Here is a 16,705-nt window from a genome sequence, read left to right as displayed (position 1 = left end):
CCCAGTTGCAAAAAGGTCGTCTGAAACTAATATCACACAAATAACAGTTTTTGTATTTTTATTTGCTACACAATAAAACCCCTAGGCTAATAATTTCAACCACACGGGCACAGCTAAGTCTTTTTTTTTTTTTTTAATGCAGTCGGTAAACAATGCCAGGCCCGGGACTGCCAGAATGCCATTAAAGGTCCTAAGTAAGACTGTGCTTTTGTCAAAATACTAATAAAAATAAATAGCATTAAAAGTTTGAAATTTAATCTATTGAGGGATTTTACTGTAAAAAGTAGGAACGTTCTCAAAATGTTTTGAATGACTCACACTGCTCCTATTTGGAATTAAAAAATTGGGGGAAAAAAAAATCGGAACTACGGTAAAAGTCGCAGTTTTAGAATAAACGTTTGAATGGTTTGAATCGGTGGCAAAGGCAAAAAAAGTAACGACATAATGCAACTATTTTTAGTGTATTGTCTTTAGAATTCACATAATTAACAAACATCCAGAAAAAAAAGACATTCTGTTGATTTTTCTGTCATAACGCATATGTCCAGCAGATGGTTTGAATCGGTGGCAAAGGCAAAAAAAGTAACGAAATAATGCAACTATTTTTAGTGTATTGTCTTTAGAATTCACATAATTAACAAACGTCCAGAAAAAAAAGACATTCTGTTGATTTTTCTGTCATAACGCATATGTCCAGCAGATAGAGACAAATCACCACTAATGGGTGTCGTCAATGTAGATCGTGACATCACCCGGCCTTGTCCCGGAAATAGAGAAACGTCAACAATCATCTCGGCAGGGCCGTGTCAAGAGTAGCCAAGCAGCGAGGTATATTTTTGATACTGTATTAGTGTGTAGCATCGCAGCGATGTCGATGTTCGGCAAGATATTTGGCGGGGGAGGCAAAGGAAGCAGGGGACCGAACCCCCAGGAGGCGATCCTGAAACTCCGTGAAACCGAGGATATGCTAACTAAGAAGCAGGACTATTTGGAGAAAAAGATTGAGCAAGAGCTGCAAACAGCCAAGAAAAACGGCACCAAAAATAAAAGAGGTAAGCTGTCCACACGCTTTTCGTCCTTCAGCATCTCCTCAGTGTTTTAATAAGCTTGCCATTAATCGTTAGCATGTTATTAGCATGTTAGCCCAATTGGCTAACATCACATAGCGACCGTCGTAGTTGTTGGCAGCCTCACTTGGCGACCTAATTTTGCCTCTGGAGGAATGAACATTCACGTCAACGTCTTAGTTTTTAGTTTAGTCAGGAGTATACCGAGCTAGGGTTTACACGATCGCTTGTCATGTCAATATTAAGCGAGCATACATATTATGTGTGATAGTCTTTGAAGTAAAAGCTAGCCGTATGATTTTTTTTAAATAGTAAACAAGGGAGAATATACACACGCAACTTAAAGACGGATTCTGTGAAATGAAAAGGTTAACGGGTGTTACGTAACTGTGTCAAAAGTAAATGCTATAACTCAAAGTAATCAAAGTTCAACTCTGATTACCCTACTCAAATAAGTGGTTCATTGTCAACCTGCTCATAGTCATAGTTATTAGACGGACGTATAAGTGACAGGTATCTTAAGCTTAATTTAAGATGCCTAATTTAATATTTGATTGCCCAAACCTTTGAGAAAATCGCTCTACTCAAACGATTAACTCTCGAGTAACTTTCAAAGTATCTTAGGCCACTATACTGGAGCAAAGTTCTCAGACATTTCCAAAAGCAATTTGTTTCGGATTCTTTTGGGGATATGCAGATCTGGACGCTTACAATTGTCCAATGTTTTGTTCTTCTTAGCCCTTCTTTTATTATTATTATTGTTGACTGTGTCTTTATCCTGTTGGAGACCCATGACCAGCAAATGTGATCAAGCTTTCTGACAGTAAGCAGCACTTTAAGTCTATAACATTTAGGCCTCTCACCAGCAGGCCTGCTGTTTTTTTTTTTTTTTTCCTTTGTTGCTTTGTTTTTGATGACCTCCATCTTGTCGCACTTATTGGTCTCCTTTGTTGGCGCCTATGACAGTGGCAGCCTTTTCTTGGAGCCTATATTATGTTTGCGCTCATGTCATCTGTATGTCTTTTATATACCCTGTGCTGATAAGCAAAGGAGCCTGAGCTAATATAACGGTGGGCCAGAGGTTTTATTTCAGAGTACTTGGTATTGTTATGAAAAATAAAAAGGAAAAGCCAACAATCATCAAGAGAAATACTTTGAAACTGATGAGACTGGAATTTGTTGATAAGCCACACATGCTTTTTAGACAATGTTCTGAGTATGACCCTGAGTATGATCTCAGGGTCATGCATTATTGACTTGTGTATTGTACTGAATACTGATCATTCCACAGGGTTTTTTTTTTTTTTTTTTTAGACAAAGACACTTTTGTGCATGTGTCAGAAAATTCAATTCTATAGTCATGCTGATGCGTGATTCTCGTCAACTGTCCTTTTTGCAGCTGCTTTGCAGGCTTTGAAAAGAAAGAAGCGCTACGAGAAGCAGCTAGGCCAGATCGATGGCACATTGTCCACCATCGAATTCCAGAGAGAAGCTCTGGAGAATGCCAACACCAACACTGAAGTGTTGAAGAACATGGGCTTTGCTGCCAAGGCCATGAAGTCCGCCCATGAAAACATGTGAGAGCTGCTGGACACACGATTGATTGATTGATTGATTGATTGATTGATTGATTGATTGATTGATTGATTGATTGATTGATTGATTGATGGGTCGGTCGGTCTGTTTGTTTGTTTGCTTCTTTGTTTGTCAATAGTTGTGGGGGGGGGTGTTTTTCAAAACTATGATTGTGTATTTTTCCTTCTTTCTATATTTTTAACCACATACTGGTCAAAAGGAGTTAGTATAACATGTCAAATAGTGTTAAAAATGTTACCATTTCTGTTGTGAGTTCACACGTTTCTGCTCATATTTGTTTTAGGGACATTGACCAGGTGGATGATCTGATGCAGGACATAACTGAGCAGCAGGAGTTGGCCCAAGAAATCTCTGATGCCATCTCGAAACCCGTTGGCTTTGGAGAAGATCTGGATGAGGTGGGAAGTGCACTGTTTCACAAAGCCTGGCGTTTGTGCTCTATAGAACTGGACTTTGAATGGGGTACATTCAGAAAAACGATCAATGCACTCCTCCTCAAAGTCACAGTCAGAGGATTAAGGCTATCATCTGTGTCCAGACACCCAAAATGTATTTTGTATAATGTATATGCTCATGCAAATCCCAATTGTGGCCCATAGAGGAATAGAAAATCTGACTTGTTTTACTTGAACTCTGCAATATAGTACATAGAGCCTAAACGTTAGTGATTACTCGTGCCAATATTCAGTGTCTTTGGTTATCTTGCTCAGGATGAACTTCTTGCTGAGCTGGAGGAGCTAGAACAAGAAGAGCTGGATAATAATTTGCTGGACGTCGAATCAGAGGATGTCACTCTTCCCAATGTGCCTTCTACTTCATTACCTACCAGACCCGGTAAGATGGCAGATGACAACGCTAGGCATTATTGTTTTCTTTTTGTTTGCATTGCCAGGGAGTACATTTACTTTCATTTACCTCTCACTGTAGGCGGTTGTGTAGAGATGTCAAAGTTAATTGATTAATTCACAAATAATTGATTATCAAATTAATCAACAACTATTTTAATAATCTTGTAATCGTTTGGGGCAATTTTTTTTAGCTTGTCCTTTTTTTACCTTACCTCTATATATTCTGTCAGCCTCTCAACAGCAATCATTCATTAGCGTTAATCACTCTTGTGTTATATTGTTATTTGCTTGTTTTTATCACTAAACAATACCAAATAAACAGAAAATGTAGAGAATAGTTTTGAATTACGCTTTCATGCAAAATGAAGTTTTAACCGATTGATCGATGGAATAACCAATAGAATAATCGATTCTAAAAATATTCAATAGTAATAGCCCTAGAAGTTGCCTGACTAAAGGACTTATCGACAGAGTTACCAAGTAACATGACACTGGCATCACTGCTTGTGACCCCAAAGTAACATGTATTTGTGTTGTTTATCTGATCATCTTTTTCTGTCTTACCCAAGTGGCAAAGAAAGAGGACGAAGAGGACGATATGGGCGACCTGAAGCGCTGGGGGATGGAAGCCATATAAACACATCATACGACACATCATGCTAAACTGCATCAAAGATGAAGCTGAAAAGAGGAAGGCATGAATGGACTGATAAGATGTTGTGTGTTTGTTTGTGTTGGAAGAAATCGCCTGAACTCAATTTAACACTCCCTCCTCTTTCTCCACCCCTTCGAAAAAAAGCTGATATTGTTGTCTTTCTTTAATTGAGTCTCAGAATGTCCTCAATTTTCTCATTTCAAAGCTTGTCAACAGTGGCTCTGTCATACAGCAAAGGCAAAAAGATTTTAGGAGAACCTGACACTGAGGGTCCATGTCAGTGTGACATTGTGACATGACTCACATAAACTGTCTGGCACCCTTTTTCTTGTAATTTTCATGGCTTGTGTAAGAGATGCTGCAGGGTAAAGTTATGATCTCTGTTGAATTCAAATCCCATGTGTCGTCCCAAATTGTGTGCTTTGTCTTAAAAAAAAATGACCTCATCCTAAAAATAATACCCACCACCCACCTACTTATCAGTGGTTAGTTATTTGCTGTAAATATCAAACATGTCTCTTTTTCTACCAAGAAACTTTTTGCTGTCACTGACAGCCTCTGTTTCAGCTAGGGGTGGGGTGTGCAACAAAACAAAAATTGAGCTGTCAGCAAACACAAAGTATGACAAGAAGAGGAACAAGTTGAGAGCATTTCAACACTCTGATTCAGTGTTTCTCCCTATTAAGGTCCAGGTTTCAAATGTTATGTTAGAATAAATAGCAACTATGGTCACTGTTCAACTGGATTCACAATGGGATAGAAAGCTTGTCACTACGCAGGGATTGTCAACCGGTGGTCCGCGGCCCTCTAGTGGTCCGCAAAATTGGAAATGGAAAATAACATTTTAAAAAATAAAGTGGGTTTAGGGTCCGCCTCACAGTTAGGAGGTTCAATTCCACCTCCGGCCCTCCCTGTGTGGAGTTTGCATGTTCTCCCCGTGCCCGTGTGGGTTTCCATCCACATCCCAAAAACATGCTTGGTAGGCCGATTGAGCCCTCCAAATTGCCCCTAGGTGTGAATGCGAGTGCGGGTGGTTGTTGGCTCCTTGTGCCCTGCGATTGGCTGGCAACCGGTTCAGGGTGTCCCCCGCCTACTGCACGATGACCGCTGGGATAGGCTCCAGCACGCCTGCGACCCCTGTGGGGACAAAGCGGTACAGAAAATGGATGGATGGGTGGAAGTAGGTTTATTGAATAATTTACCCATCCAAATTATGTCAAATGTAGCTGAGATTCCCAAAATAGATACCGATGCAAATGAACAGCCTGTATAGGTATATCCTCCTTCGATGCAAAATCAAATAACATTCCGCCAAAGCAGTGGTCCCCGAGTTGCTTCTTGGTTATAATGGTGGTTCCTTGGACAAAGCCAGTTGAGAATCCCTGCTCTAATGCATTTTTAACATTGGTTTAATTTGTTTTGGAGTTAAAAAGTGTTAATACAGTTTAAAAATATGGTGTAGATTTTTTACATTGTTGGGAAAATACAACAGAATTAAGATGGAACGAAAGAATACGGGCAAGCATGTATGCATTTCAGTCTTATTTATCCAGATAAGAATATTATTTGCAAGTTCATTAAAAGAAGACAATTCTTAATATTTGTGTTACCTCTTTTTTTTTTTACTTTGTTGTAGTTTGATTGTGGTTACGTGCTGTGGCGAAGACAACCGTTTTACTAGTCTTCCGAATTTTAACAATACGTAACTGGCGTCATAGGCTAAATGTAGTAAGGATCTTAAATTATTTTAGTCCATTTTTTTTTTTTTTTTAGTCGAACTAAATTGAAGGCGATTACTGATATGACTATAGCTACATGGACGTGTAACATACTAAAATGTTTCCTGGTCGATAGTTATGGAAAGAACGACTAAGAATTATTTCTTACGTGTATTTTATTATTCTGTATTTTATTCTACAAGCAACGTCGCATTCCAAAGACGTCATCCACGCTGACGCATGCGTACTCCACCTCTATCGCTGACGCAAGATACCTACCGTGTAGAAACGATCGTGAAACAAAAAGTAGCAAGGTTTTAGTCACCGGTCCAGTTGCGAACATGTCCGGAGACGAGGTATGTCATTCCGCTTGCTTGCCTTTCACACACTCTAATCTGTAGACGTTTTGGGGTCGACTCTGTGTTGAGATATCAGGAGATGAGGACGGACGACTTTGGGCCTCGGCACCCCTCCCCGTCCGCAGTAGGTCTCACATGGCCGGTGCCGAGCTAACAACGGCGCGTGACCGCAAAAACAAAACGGCGATTTTGTCATAATTGCTTTGTCACACATCACATCATTGTGCTGAAAGTCACCCTTCGCAAAGGTTTGTCAATATGACTTGTCACCGCTGCTGGAGAACTTTAACCGAATGGAAATGTGCAATGAGCTAGCTTAGCTAGCATTAGCCGTAATATTCCACATCTTGAGCAAGAATAACAACAAATTTAAAAAAAATTCTTGTGTCGAATTGCTTACTTTGCTTCTATCAATAAAAGAAAATGTAAAAGTAAAGTGCCGATATGTGATGCGACATGAAACTGTTGTGATGAAAAGTTAGATCACCCGTTTACATGTTGGGAATGCCCGAACGGAACGAAAGATAAAACTGCAAGACTAAATTTAGAGAATCACGAGAATATAGTCCCAATCATGATAGCAACATTGAAATCGCACAGGACATTTACCTTGACGTAACTTTACGACTACGAAAACAAAAATTAAGTCGTATTTTTATAAGAACAATTGTTCCCATAATAACGTCTCGTAATATTAAAATGAAAAATTATAGGAATGGGGTTCTATTTTGCTCATTTGTGTGACCAGAAATAAATTGTAATAACGTCTAATTTTATTTGAATAGTTATTTTACCACAACAACGTTTAAATTTACCCTTGATAGAAAAATACTATTTTAATGACCAATTAATCGCCCACTTAATTAAAAAAATTGAAGAATAAAATAACTTTCTTTTTTGGTTCCTGAATGGTTATAACTAAATATATGAATTACATATGTTTTACAGTACATTGTGCTTTAGTGTGCCTTTAACATAAAATTAGAGGGAAAATGTTCTTCTACTGAATATAATTATCTTTATCATGTTGTATCGTGTTAAAGAAAAACAACAATTGAAAGAAAAATCAGGTTTTAATATTAGCCAATCAAATCAGCCGAGCCCTAAAGATGTCACAGCACATTATTGAAGCAAAAATTGTCATTAACTCTGTCCTCCAATTGTTTCCTTCAGATGATTTTTGATCCCAACATGACAAAGAAGAAGAAGAAGAAGAAGAAGCCCTTCATGCTTGATGAGGAAGGAGATGGGGTGGGAGGAGAAGAGGTGAAAGAGGTGGAGGTGAAGGAGGTAGAACCAGAGGTTGGTGATGACAAGGACCTGGACATGGATGATGATGACAGCAGAAAGAAAGGTTAGAATGTCATGTGTGTGTTTTGCAGTAACTATGAAATGTACTACTCCACCTATCCCTGAAGCTTTAATATGATTTGAATCTCAAATAACCAGGTTTGCGCTCCTATTTCCCAGAAACATCTGACGATTTAAATGACCTGAACTTCTTCAATCAGAAGAAAAAGAAAAAGAAACTCAGAAAGGTCTTTGACAATGACATTGAAGAGGGGATGAAAGTAAGCAACATTGTCCTTTGTTTGCAGCTTTTTTTCCCATACGTGTTTCAATTTCATCATTTTGGCAAGTTTGAATGATTTTTTTTTTTCCCCTTCAAACCAGGAGCTTAAAATTGAGGGAGAACAGAGTGATGTTGTTGAGGAGGATAACTTGGATCTGATGCTTCCTGCCAAAAAGAGGAAGTCCAAAAAAGTGGATTTTGATGAAGGAGAACTTCTTGAAAAAGATGATGGTAATTTGTCACATCACTTCAAGACGATGCACTTCATAGGCCATAGTTCCATCTACCTCACAAAATTTGAATTTACCAATATGCATGCATAAGAGGGCAACTAACAAAAATAAATCGTGTGCAGGTGAACAGATTTCAGGCACTACTACTTGCACAAAATAATGACATCTGATACAAGAATGGTATCTATACATTTTTGCCTTTTTGTTTATTACTTATCGTTGTTAACATAATGAAGTAGCTGGTCAGTAATGCTAACCAAGAACTATGGTTGATAAAAGTCAATTATTTACATACAGAGCAAAAACCTACACGATTTCTCATAAAGAAAATAAACTGAACTTACTTGCTACCTTTTTATATGTACAAATCAATCCATACGTCTTTACGCTTGTGTTTATAGATTGTCTTTACTATTTTGTGACAGTGATTAGATTTTTTTTTTTTTTTATTAGTATGTAATGAGGCAATTGTTTTGGTATGTTGATATCCAGCACTGGAAGACGATGAGGGGAAAAACAATGATGGCATTTCATTCAGCTCCACCACAGGACCAGCCTGGGCTGGCTCTGAAAGAGACTACACATACGATGAGGTAACACCATTTGTTTCCCTGCAATGAGCAACTGTAAAAAAAATAATAATAATAATAATTTATTGTGCATCAAATGTCTTTCAGCTCCTGAACAGAGTTTTCAATATCATGAGGGAAAAGAACCCCGACATGGTGGCGGGAGAGAAGAGGAAGTTTGTGATGAAGCCCCCTCAGGTGGTGCGAGTGGGGACCAAAAAGACCTCTTTTGTCAACTTCACAGATATTTGCAAACTGTAAGCCTCCATTCAGCACGAATCTTATGATTACCTACAGCCCTTTCATTTTCAACGATCATACATTGGTATACATTTGAGTATGTTTTTGTCCATCCGACCACAGGTTGCATCGTCAGCCCAAACATCTCCTTGCCTTCCTATTGGCTGAGCTTGGAACAAGGTCAGTGTCTACATTTGCGCTTTTTATTTCACATGTCTTCTCCGTTCAAATTGCAAATCCAAACTACCGGTAAAGGACATTGAGCACACGCAGCCTTTTTTTTTTTTTTTTTTTTTTTTTATAATCCTGTGGTGTTTTTACAAAGGTTTCATTTGTTTCATGTCCTTTTAGTGGTTCCATTGACGGTAATAACCAACTTGTGATCAAAGGAAGATTTCAACAGAAACAGATAGAAAACGTCTTGAGGAGATATATCAGTAAGTCAAAATATCACATCACTGTGTACCACTGCAATACATGGGATGATTTTATGAGCAGAACGTGGGTCAAGTAGTTTTATAAGCACAATTAGCATGTTTTTTTTTTTTTTGTACTTTAAGTCTCAATATGGGCCAGAAAGTAAAATGACTTCTTTAATTGAAAGGAATTTATTGCCTATTTATGTTCTGGGGTGGAAAAAACGTATTAACTAGTTTCCATTCAAGATATGGGGTCGCACGAAGAAATCCTAGTTGTAGTTAGATGTTGAAGAATGGCCTTCATGAGAACGTTCACTACCCTACGTACGAGAATAATTAATAATACTGTCAACCTCTTTTCATGCTGTTTCGTTTAAACTCACTTTAGCAGCAGTTTGCTAGGTGTTGTTAAATTTAAAAAGCGTGATGTTCGTTGAACAATTGTTATGGAACAAGTACACACGAAATGCACCATGTTCAACGTATTTGTATTTCTTTCCCCACCGAACAGAGGAGTACGTGACGTGCCACACATGCCGCTCCCCCGAAACCATCCTGCAGAAAGACACCCGCCTCTATTTCTTGCAGTGTGAGACTTGCCACTCGCGCTGCTCCGTCGCTAGCATCAAGACCGGTTTCCAGGCCGTGACGGGCAAGAGAGCGCAGCTCCGCGCCAAAGCCAACTGAGGGGTCACCGCGGATGGATTTGCCTCCTTCTCTCTTTTCCTGGCTTCCCCTCCCTCCTCATCAGAAGGGTTAAGGATGCGACAGGAAGGTTCCTCCATTATAGAAACGGACTTAATGCATTGAAGTGCAGGTGTATTGGGCTTGATAATGGTGTGCTAACCTCAAGTGGGCCGGAGGACGGATGGCTGCCGTCTACATTGTCGAAAGCATTTGGAATATTTTGAACCCCTATACCAGAGGTCACCAATTCCGGTCCTTTGCGTTTGGTGTCCTACATGTTCTATAAGTCTCCTTGGTGCAAAACCTGATTCACATGATCTGATAATCAGCAAGTTCTGAAGAAGTTTGATAACGATCCTGATCATTTGAATTAGGCGTGTTGCAGCAGGAAGACATATAGAACATGCAGGACACCAGACCCCAAGGACCAGCACTGGTGACCCCTGCTCTATACTTTTTCTGTAATTGTTGATTCCTGCAATAAAATCTGATTTATCAAAAGTTGAATGTTCCCTGTTCTGTTCTCCTACAGGGTCATGTCACAGTTGACATTCAAATCCATGGTCTCACTTTGGAAGCATGCGCAGTGTTGTGATTTCATACATAAATGATAAGGCTTAGTGACTTCACTGCAAAACTCCACAAGGTGAAGGTATCACAACCCACAGTTCCAAGAAGGCAGAAATGATGTATACAGGCCACACCGCAAGAGACAACCACTCATCACCAGAAAAAAATAAGAAGGCCAAATTGCATTTAGCAAAGAATAGAAATGAGCCACAGAAGTTTTGGAACAAATTTGTATAGACTGATAAAACCCAGACCAAAGTGATGAAATGTCCAAAACATGAAGGAAGAAAGGATTTATGATCCAGAAGCTAATCCGTCATGGCATGTGCCCTGCGATTGACGGGACCAGTTCATGCTGTTGTCTGCCTTTCGCCGGATGACAAGCGGTGCTGAAAATGAACTGACAGGTGGAATTCAAGGCTTTAAATTTGAAGTTTTAATGCCGGAAGTAAGCCGTCATTTGCTCATCTCTGATTGGCTTCTCGTTAGAAAAAGAATTTGACGTAATCGACCACACTTTTTCTGTCGGCCATTTTTTTTTTCTCTCAGCGAAGCCAAAAAGCAGCAGAAAAAAAGAGTTCGCGATTAGGTTTAACTGATTCATCATGCCTCGCGTTTACATTGGACGACTTGGCTACCATGTCCGCGAAAAGGACGTCCAGCGGTTTTTCGGCAGCTTTGGCAAGCTCTTGGAAGTGGATTTAAAAAACGGGTGAGTTTCTTGCTGTGGGCCTCGCTTTTTCAACGTCAACCAAAATGTCTGAGGCGCGCTGTTTTTTTTTTTCTTCAACCACCAGCTTTCAACTTACGCACGCGTTTGACAGCATTTGCATATTTGACATACACTTATATATTCAGGAATGTGATTTTTGCGACACCCACTTATAGTCTTGAACACGGTAGTTGAGTTTTGGTAACTTTATGTGTGACGTTTTTAGTTAAACGCCGCATGGCCAATATGGCGTATGGAGTTCGCTACAATGCTAACGCTAGCTTAGCGCACGAACAGAGTGAAAGCTTGTTCTGATTTGATGTCGTCACGAATATCCGCCCCTGCTCAACAGATACGGTTTCGTGGAGTTTGAGGACAACCGGGATGCCGACGACGCCGTGTACGAGCTGAACGGAAAAGATCTGTGCGGCGAGAGGGTGATCGTCGAGCATGCCCGCGGGCCTCGGCGTGACCGGGACAGCTACGGTGGGGGTTCCTGGGGTGATGGCCGCAGTAAGTTCAGTCCGTTACAACAATACCCTCTGAACCACTTCACCTCGAAGGGAGGTGTGGATGTGGACTGCACACAGAATTTCTCGGCTAATTTCTGGTTCTTGCTAACGTTGACTTTACAGAAGGCCTCTTTGGTAACATTCTGCTTCAAGCGGTTTCTTTTTGGGGAATATACGTGCATGTTTGCTAATGTAATCCAATGAGAATTATATATTTCACAGTTAGATTGCCGTACAGTATGCCCATTGAATATTAATATTAAAAAAAAAAAAAACATTTGACAGTGGAACCTCAAAGCAGTTAATCCTGCGAGTTAGGTCTGCTCGAGCCCTGACAAACATTGTTCTAAATAATTTAAAATATATTTCTAGAATTATTTTTTCAATGTATCGGTCCAGACCCCTTAAGACCAGAGGGAGACAAAAATTCTCTCGCCAGCTTGCCTATAAGTTTGCACATGCAAGGGGATGAGACAAATGAGTTTTTCATCAGAATGTTTTATTTCTGTAAATGTATGTGACCAAATGCTTTTTTTTTGTCATTTCCGTGTTATGAGTAGTTAATTACACGAGCCATCCAAATCGTTTGTTCCCCTCAAGCACATAAGGCGTTCATGGTAGTAATATAAAGTATAATATGAATTATAGTAATTTATTCAGTACATTTATGATTAAAGAGTTGGGTTCAGTAATGGTGGTATTTCTCTCCCCGGAAATGTCTTAGCTATAAAATAGGTTGCATGATCAAATCTGTATTACGCACAGTAAAATATAAAAACTAATCTAAAAATATTTCTAAAGTGCTAGAAAAGAGTCTAGATATTTTAAGTAAGTGTCAAAAATATGTTTAATAACACACAAAGTTGTGTTTGATTAAAGTTTCTGTACCATTCCACACCAAATTTTGCTGGGCTAATGGTGATTCTCGCTTTGTTGTGGTGCGAGTACATCGATAAACACAAAGTGACCACACCAGCATCACTGAGAAATCACATCGGACATTTGGGATGTTGGATTTTTGAGTTTCCACTGTATTCCATGTCCTTGCAGAACTATTGTTTTCATTAAGTGTGCATCTCATTTGTTGTCATGTGGTGCGCAGCCATATGAGCAATTGATTTTTATTTACAGTTTTTGCTTCTGAGCTTAAATAATAGAACTTGAGTTGTTGCACCTCCCTGTCAAGTTCATCTCACTCTTTATCACACTCTGTTACACTTGTTTTGTGTCATTTGTTTGGGAGGGACAACAATTTGTGAGACATACTAGACAGAGAACTAGAGAGCAGGGACTTTGGAGTAGATTATAGCAACAACCATTGTGGCCCCAGGAGAGGAATTGACCAAAAAAGACTTAATTATGACCACTCTAGTTTAGTGTGTGTGGATTTGTGTACCTCACAATCAGTCATTGAATCCACACCAGGGTAATTTTTAATTGACTCATCTGTAGTAGACTAATATTTATTTTCATGTGATGTGCATTTCATTTTTAAAATTTATATCTACTTTTATATTCAACATTAACAAAGTCCTTGATGTTTCAATTTGAAAGAGTCCAGTTGCGGGCTGTGGCTGAGAGTCCATTGAGGCTAAAGATGACTGGCTAAGATGACTGCCTGTCCCGTTTGGCCTTGGCTTTCACCTTTACAATGTGTGTGTGACCTTTGCCCCCCCCTTGATCCTTGGCTGACCTAACCGGAAGCCATGATGACATCAGCCTTTTGCCAATAGACCCGGGGTGATGGTGAGGATTGCCATTGGTTTCTATGTTGACAGCAAACACACGCGGAGCGGCTCTAGTAATCAACTTGCAATCGTTTAATAGTTGTGAGTAAGGTGGAAAAGTAAACTTTTGTCACCTTGCCTCGTTCTTACCTTCCAATTTGATAATGACAAGAACGTCCCATATGGATGCATCCTGTGTGTCTGTGTTACAGGGTTTGGAGGTATTGAAAGAACATCACTGTCCTTTTTCTTTTATGCCACTAAGCCAAAATGCCATAAACCGGAGTAAGAAAAAGGCTTTGTATTGTTGTGGAAAGCTGCAGTGGTGTTCTTTGCAGCAGAACTCAACCACCAAATACACAAAGATCCAAACTTTGTAAAGCTCGCGCAGTGGCTCTGAAGCCTCGTGATTAGATTATGGTGCCAGCCTTTTATTAAATGCACACTTAAGTTGTCCTCATATTAGGCAAAGCTCTGTCACAACCTTGACCAGTGGAATATGTGAAGCCACCGACCGCGGTGTTTCTAAATTTGTCCACATGCCATTGTTTTTCAAGGTAGCAGTTACAGCAGCCGAAGCCGCACAGGAAGGGACAAGTACGGACCCCCCGTTCGTACCGAATACCGTCTGATTGTGGAAAACTTATCCAGCCGCTGCAGTTGGCAGGACCTCAAGGTACAACTTTGTTTCCTACTGTTTGTCAGTGCTGCTGGCCTCACTCTCCAGTCCTCTCCAGGATTTCATGCGTCAGGCAGGTGAGGTCACTTACGCTGACGCCCACAAGGAGCGTGCCAATGAGGGAGTGATCGAGTTCCGTAGCCATTCAGACATGAAGCGGGCTATTGACAAGTTGGATGGGACTGACATCAATGGCAGAAAGATTCGTCTGGTGCCGGACAAGCCCCGCAGGCCAAGGTCCTACTCTGGCAGCCGTTCCAGGTCGGTCTGCTTCTTACCGATTTAGACTATTGTTTTTGGTGTATCCCAATTATTAATACATTAGTCTGCATATATTGCCTTTGACAGATCTCGTAGCCGCCGCCGTTCCCGCAGCAGAAGCCGTAGGAGCAGAAGCTCTAGAAGTCGCTCCAGATCCAAATCTCGGTGAGAAAAGTCATTGTCAGTTCTGTGCAACTTGTGATTTTTGTTTATTATTATTATTTTTTTACCCCTGGTTGGAATTTCCAGAAATCAAGATAACCATGGCAAATAATGGACATGGGAAAAAAATCCTCAATACAATCTTTTAAGTGTTAAAAAACATCATAATTATAAATAAGAAACTGTAAAGACATTCAAAGTGCAAGTCAAGTATTTTAAAAAGGTTGCTGTTAAAGGCTTAGTTAGGTAAAAAAATTCAATGTTCTCTCTGTTTAATGTGTTTGTCTTCACCAGTTAAAACATGGGATTCTGGATAGTATTGATAATGATGAATTGACAAAATGGCCACCACTCTGAGTTGAATAAGAGGGATATTTGCTGTGTAATTCATATTACACAAACGCAATATTAATTAGAATGCCATGCATAGAATCATGGGATGGCATAGAATTTACTGTAAAGAACAGTTTGAATTGACTTCCACCTTAATATAGTATGTATTTTTTTTTATCACTTGACACGTTTGCCCGGTCAAGTCAGATTTCACAAAACCCCAAAGAGAAAGCATAGTACAAAACTTAAATCTAACTGCTCAAGATTTGCTGAGGTTTGGCGCTCTACAAGCACACACACACGACTGTGACCTGAAGGTGCCCGTAACTTTAATAAATGTTTTCCCACAAATCCATCATAATCTAAATTTTTACAACTGAAGTGGGTTTCAGTTTGAAACGTATATTTTATGACTACAGATGATTAGAGCAATAGTGGCTATGGAGAAATTATGTTAACTTAAGCCGCTTTCGGTTTCGCTCCATGCAGGTCTGGTTCGCGCAGCCACAAGAGAGCAAGGAAGTCTCGCTCCAAGTCTGGCGAGAGCAAGTCACGCTCTCGCAACCGCAAGTCCCGTTCGCGGTCCAAATCCCCATCCCGATCCCCCAAGCAAAAATCAAAATCCCGCTCAAAGAGTCGCTCCAAGGTGAAGTCTGAGCGAGATTCCCGTTCCCCGTCCAAGGAGAAAGCTGATGAGAAGTCCCGCAGTCGCTCTGCCTCCCCTGTAGAGAATGGCAACGATGAACGAGAGGCCAAATCCGCATCCCGCTCGCCTTCACCGCGTGAGAATGATCGCAATTCCCCATCCAGAGAGAGGCGTTCAGCCTCCCGCTCAAGATCTCGTTCGCGGTCTAGATCAGCTTCTCAGGATTAGTACAGAATTCACATCGAGTGCCAGTCCTTTGCTGTACATAGCAAGCAGTGTTGACTTTCTGGTTGCTATTTAACAGATCATTCACATCGGTCTTTAAATAATTGTTTTTGTTCTAGTTTCAGTCCGATTCATTGCATCTTTTGCTGGGTCCTACACATCCAGCTGGCTTCCTAATAGATGAGCAAACTAAGTTAAATTAAGTAAGTTATAACTTACTTAATTTTGATTATCTTCCTCCCCACTTTTTCCCGGTTGTAACATGCTTTGGTCTTCTCCTCAAAACATGTATTCATGAAAATGGGTGGTTGGGTTTCATTCAAGCTTCAATGGACTGTTGACAGGCTATGTACAGCGGTGCTCCGATCAATTGGCCGATTTTTGTAAAGTATGCGCTTGACATGTCTATCAATGCCTTTTTTTGCCAATCAGCAACGTTCACCTCACAGTTCGTACTTGGAGATTAGAGACCAGCCTTTGTGCAGTGTAGCAGTCCCTCCTTTAATGAGCAGCTAATGCATGTGATTGAAGTGTATGGGCCAATCTCAGTCATAAATGATAGGTATCAGAATTGGCAGTTTAAAATCCTGATCGGAACACCCCTTGTACAGTAACCGTTGTCTCTAGTCAGAATTACAGGATTTAGGTTTGACATCGCAAACATATGTATGTGATGTCTTTTTATTTTTCATTTTCCGGATAGAATTGTGTTAAGAGGAATGAATGTTTAACATTGTTGTTATCTTTGAACTGTAGCAGAGTTTGGAAGATCTACTTGTGGACTTGTACCAATATTTTTTTTTTGGGTGCATTTTTTCTTTATGCTGGCATCTCAACTTTTTTTGTTTTCTATGTCCATTAAAGATCTTAAACTAACGCGTTGGTTTGTGAAGCTTTTCGTGATGTGTCGACAG

General features: G+C 40.1%; 3 protein-coding genes across 3 annotated transcripts; all 3 read left to right on the top strand.

Moving 5' to 3' along the window:
• Positions 1 to 741: 741 nt before the first annotated feature.
• LOC125988367 (charged multivesicular body protein 4b) lies at positions 742 to 5,764 on the top strand. Its single transcript, XM_049753486.2, has 5 exons — positions 742 to 1,052; positions 2,467 to 2,644; positions 2,947 to 3,061; positions 3,374 to 3,497; positions 4,081 to 5,764. Exons 1-5 carry the CDS (start codon positions 869 to 871, stop codon positions 4,146 to 4,148), a joined length of 669 nt encoding a protein of 222 aa, XP_049609443.1. The 5' UTR covers positions 742 to 868; the 3' UTR covers positions 4,149 to 5,764.
• Positions 5,765 to 6,081: 317 nt separating this feature from the next.
• On the top strand, positions 6,082 to 10,471 carry eif2s2 (eukaryotic translation initiation factor 2, subunit 2 beta). The gene is made up of 9 exons (XM_049753485.1): positions 6,082 to 6,240; positions 7,417 to 7,597; positions 7,714 to 7,814; positions 7,918 to 8,047; positions 8,542 to 8,642; positions 8,727 to 8,875; positions 8,982 to 9,038; positions 9,210 to 9,295; positions 9,789 to 10,471. Exons 1-9 carry the CDS (start codon positions 6,226 to 6,228, stop codon positions 9,962 to 9,964), a joined length of 996 nt encoding a protein of 331 aa, XP_049609442.1. The 5' UTR covers positions 6,082 to 6,225; the 3' UTR covers positions 9,965 to 10,471.
• A 576-nt stretch (positions 10,472 to 11,047) lies between these two features.
• Positions 11,048 to 16,667, top strand: LOC125987815 (serine/arginine-rich splicing factor 6). Its single transcript, XM_049752319.2, has 6 exons — positions 11,048 to 11,246; positions 11,599 to 11,759; positions 14,043 to 14,161; positions 14,223 to 14,425; positions 14,513 to 14,590; positions 15,410 to 16,667. The coding sequence occupies exons 1-6, from the start codon at positions 11,140 to 11,142 to the stop codon at positions 15,792 to 15,794; spliced, it is 1,053 nt and encodes a 350-aa protein (XP_049608276.1). The 5' UTR covers positions 11,048 to 11,139; the 3' UTR covers positions 15,795 to 16,667.
• Positions 16,668 to 16,705: the final 38 nt, after the last annotated feature.

This window comes from Syngnathus scovelli, chromosome 2, assembly GCF_024217435.2.
Source record: "Syngnathus scovelli strain Florida chromosome 2, RoL_Ssco_1.2, whole genome shotgun sequence".
NCBI lineage: Eukaryota > Metazoa > Chordata > Actinopteri > Syngnathiformes > Syngnathidae > Syngnathus > Syngnathus scovelli.
The sequence above is the reverse complement of the archived record's forward strand: the minus strand, read 5'-3'. Positions and strand labels throughout refer to the sequence as shown.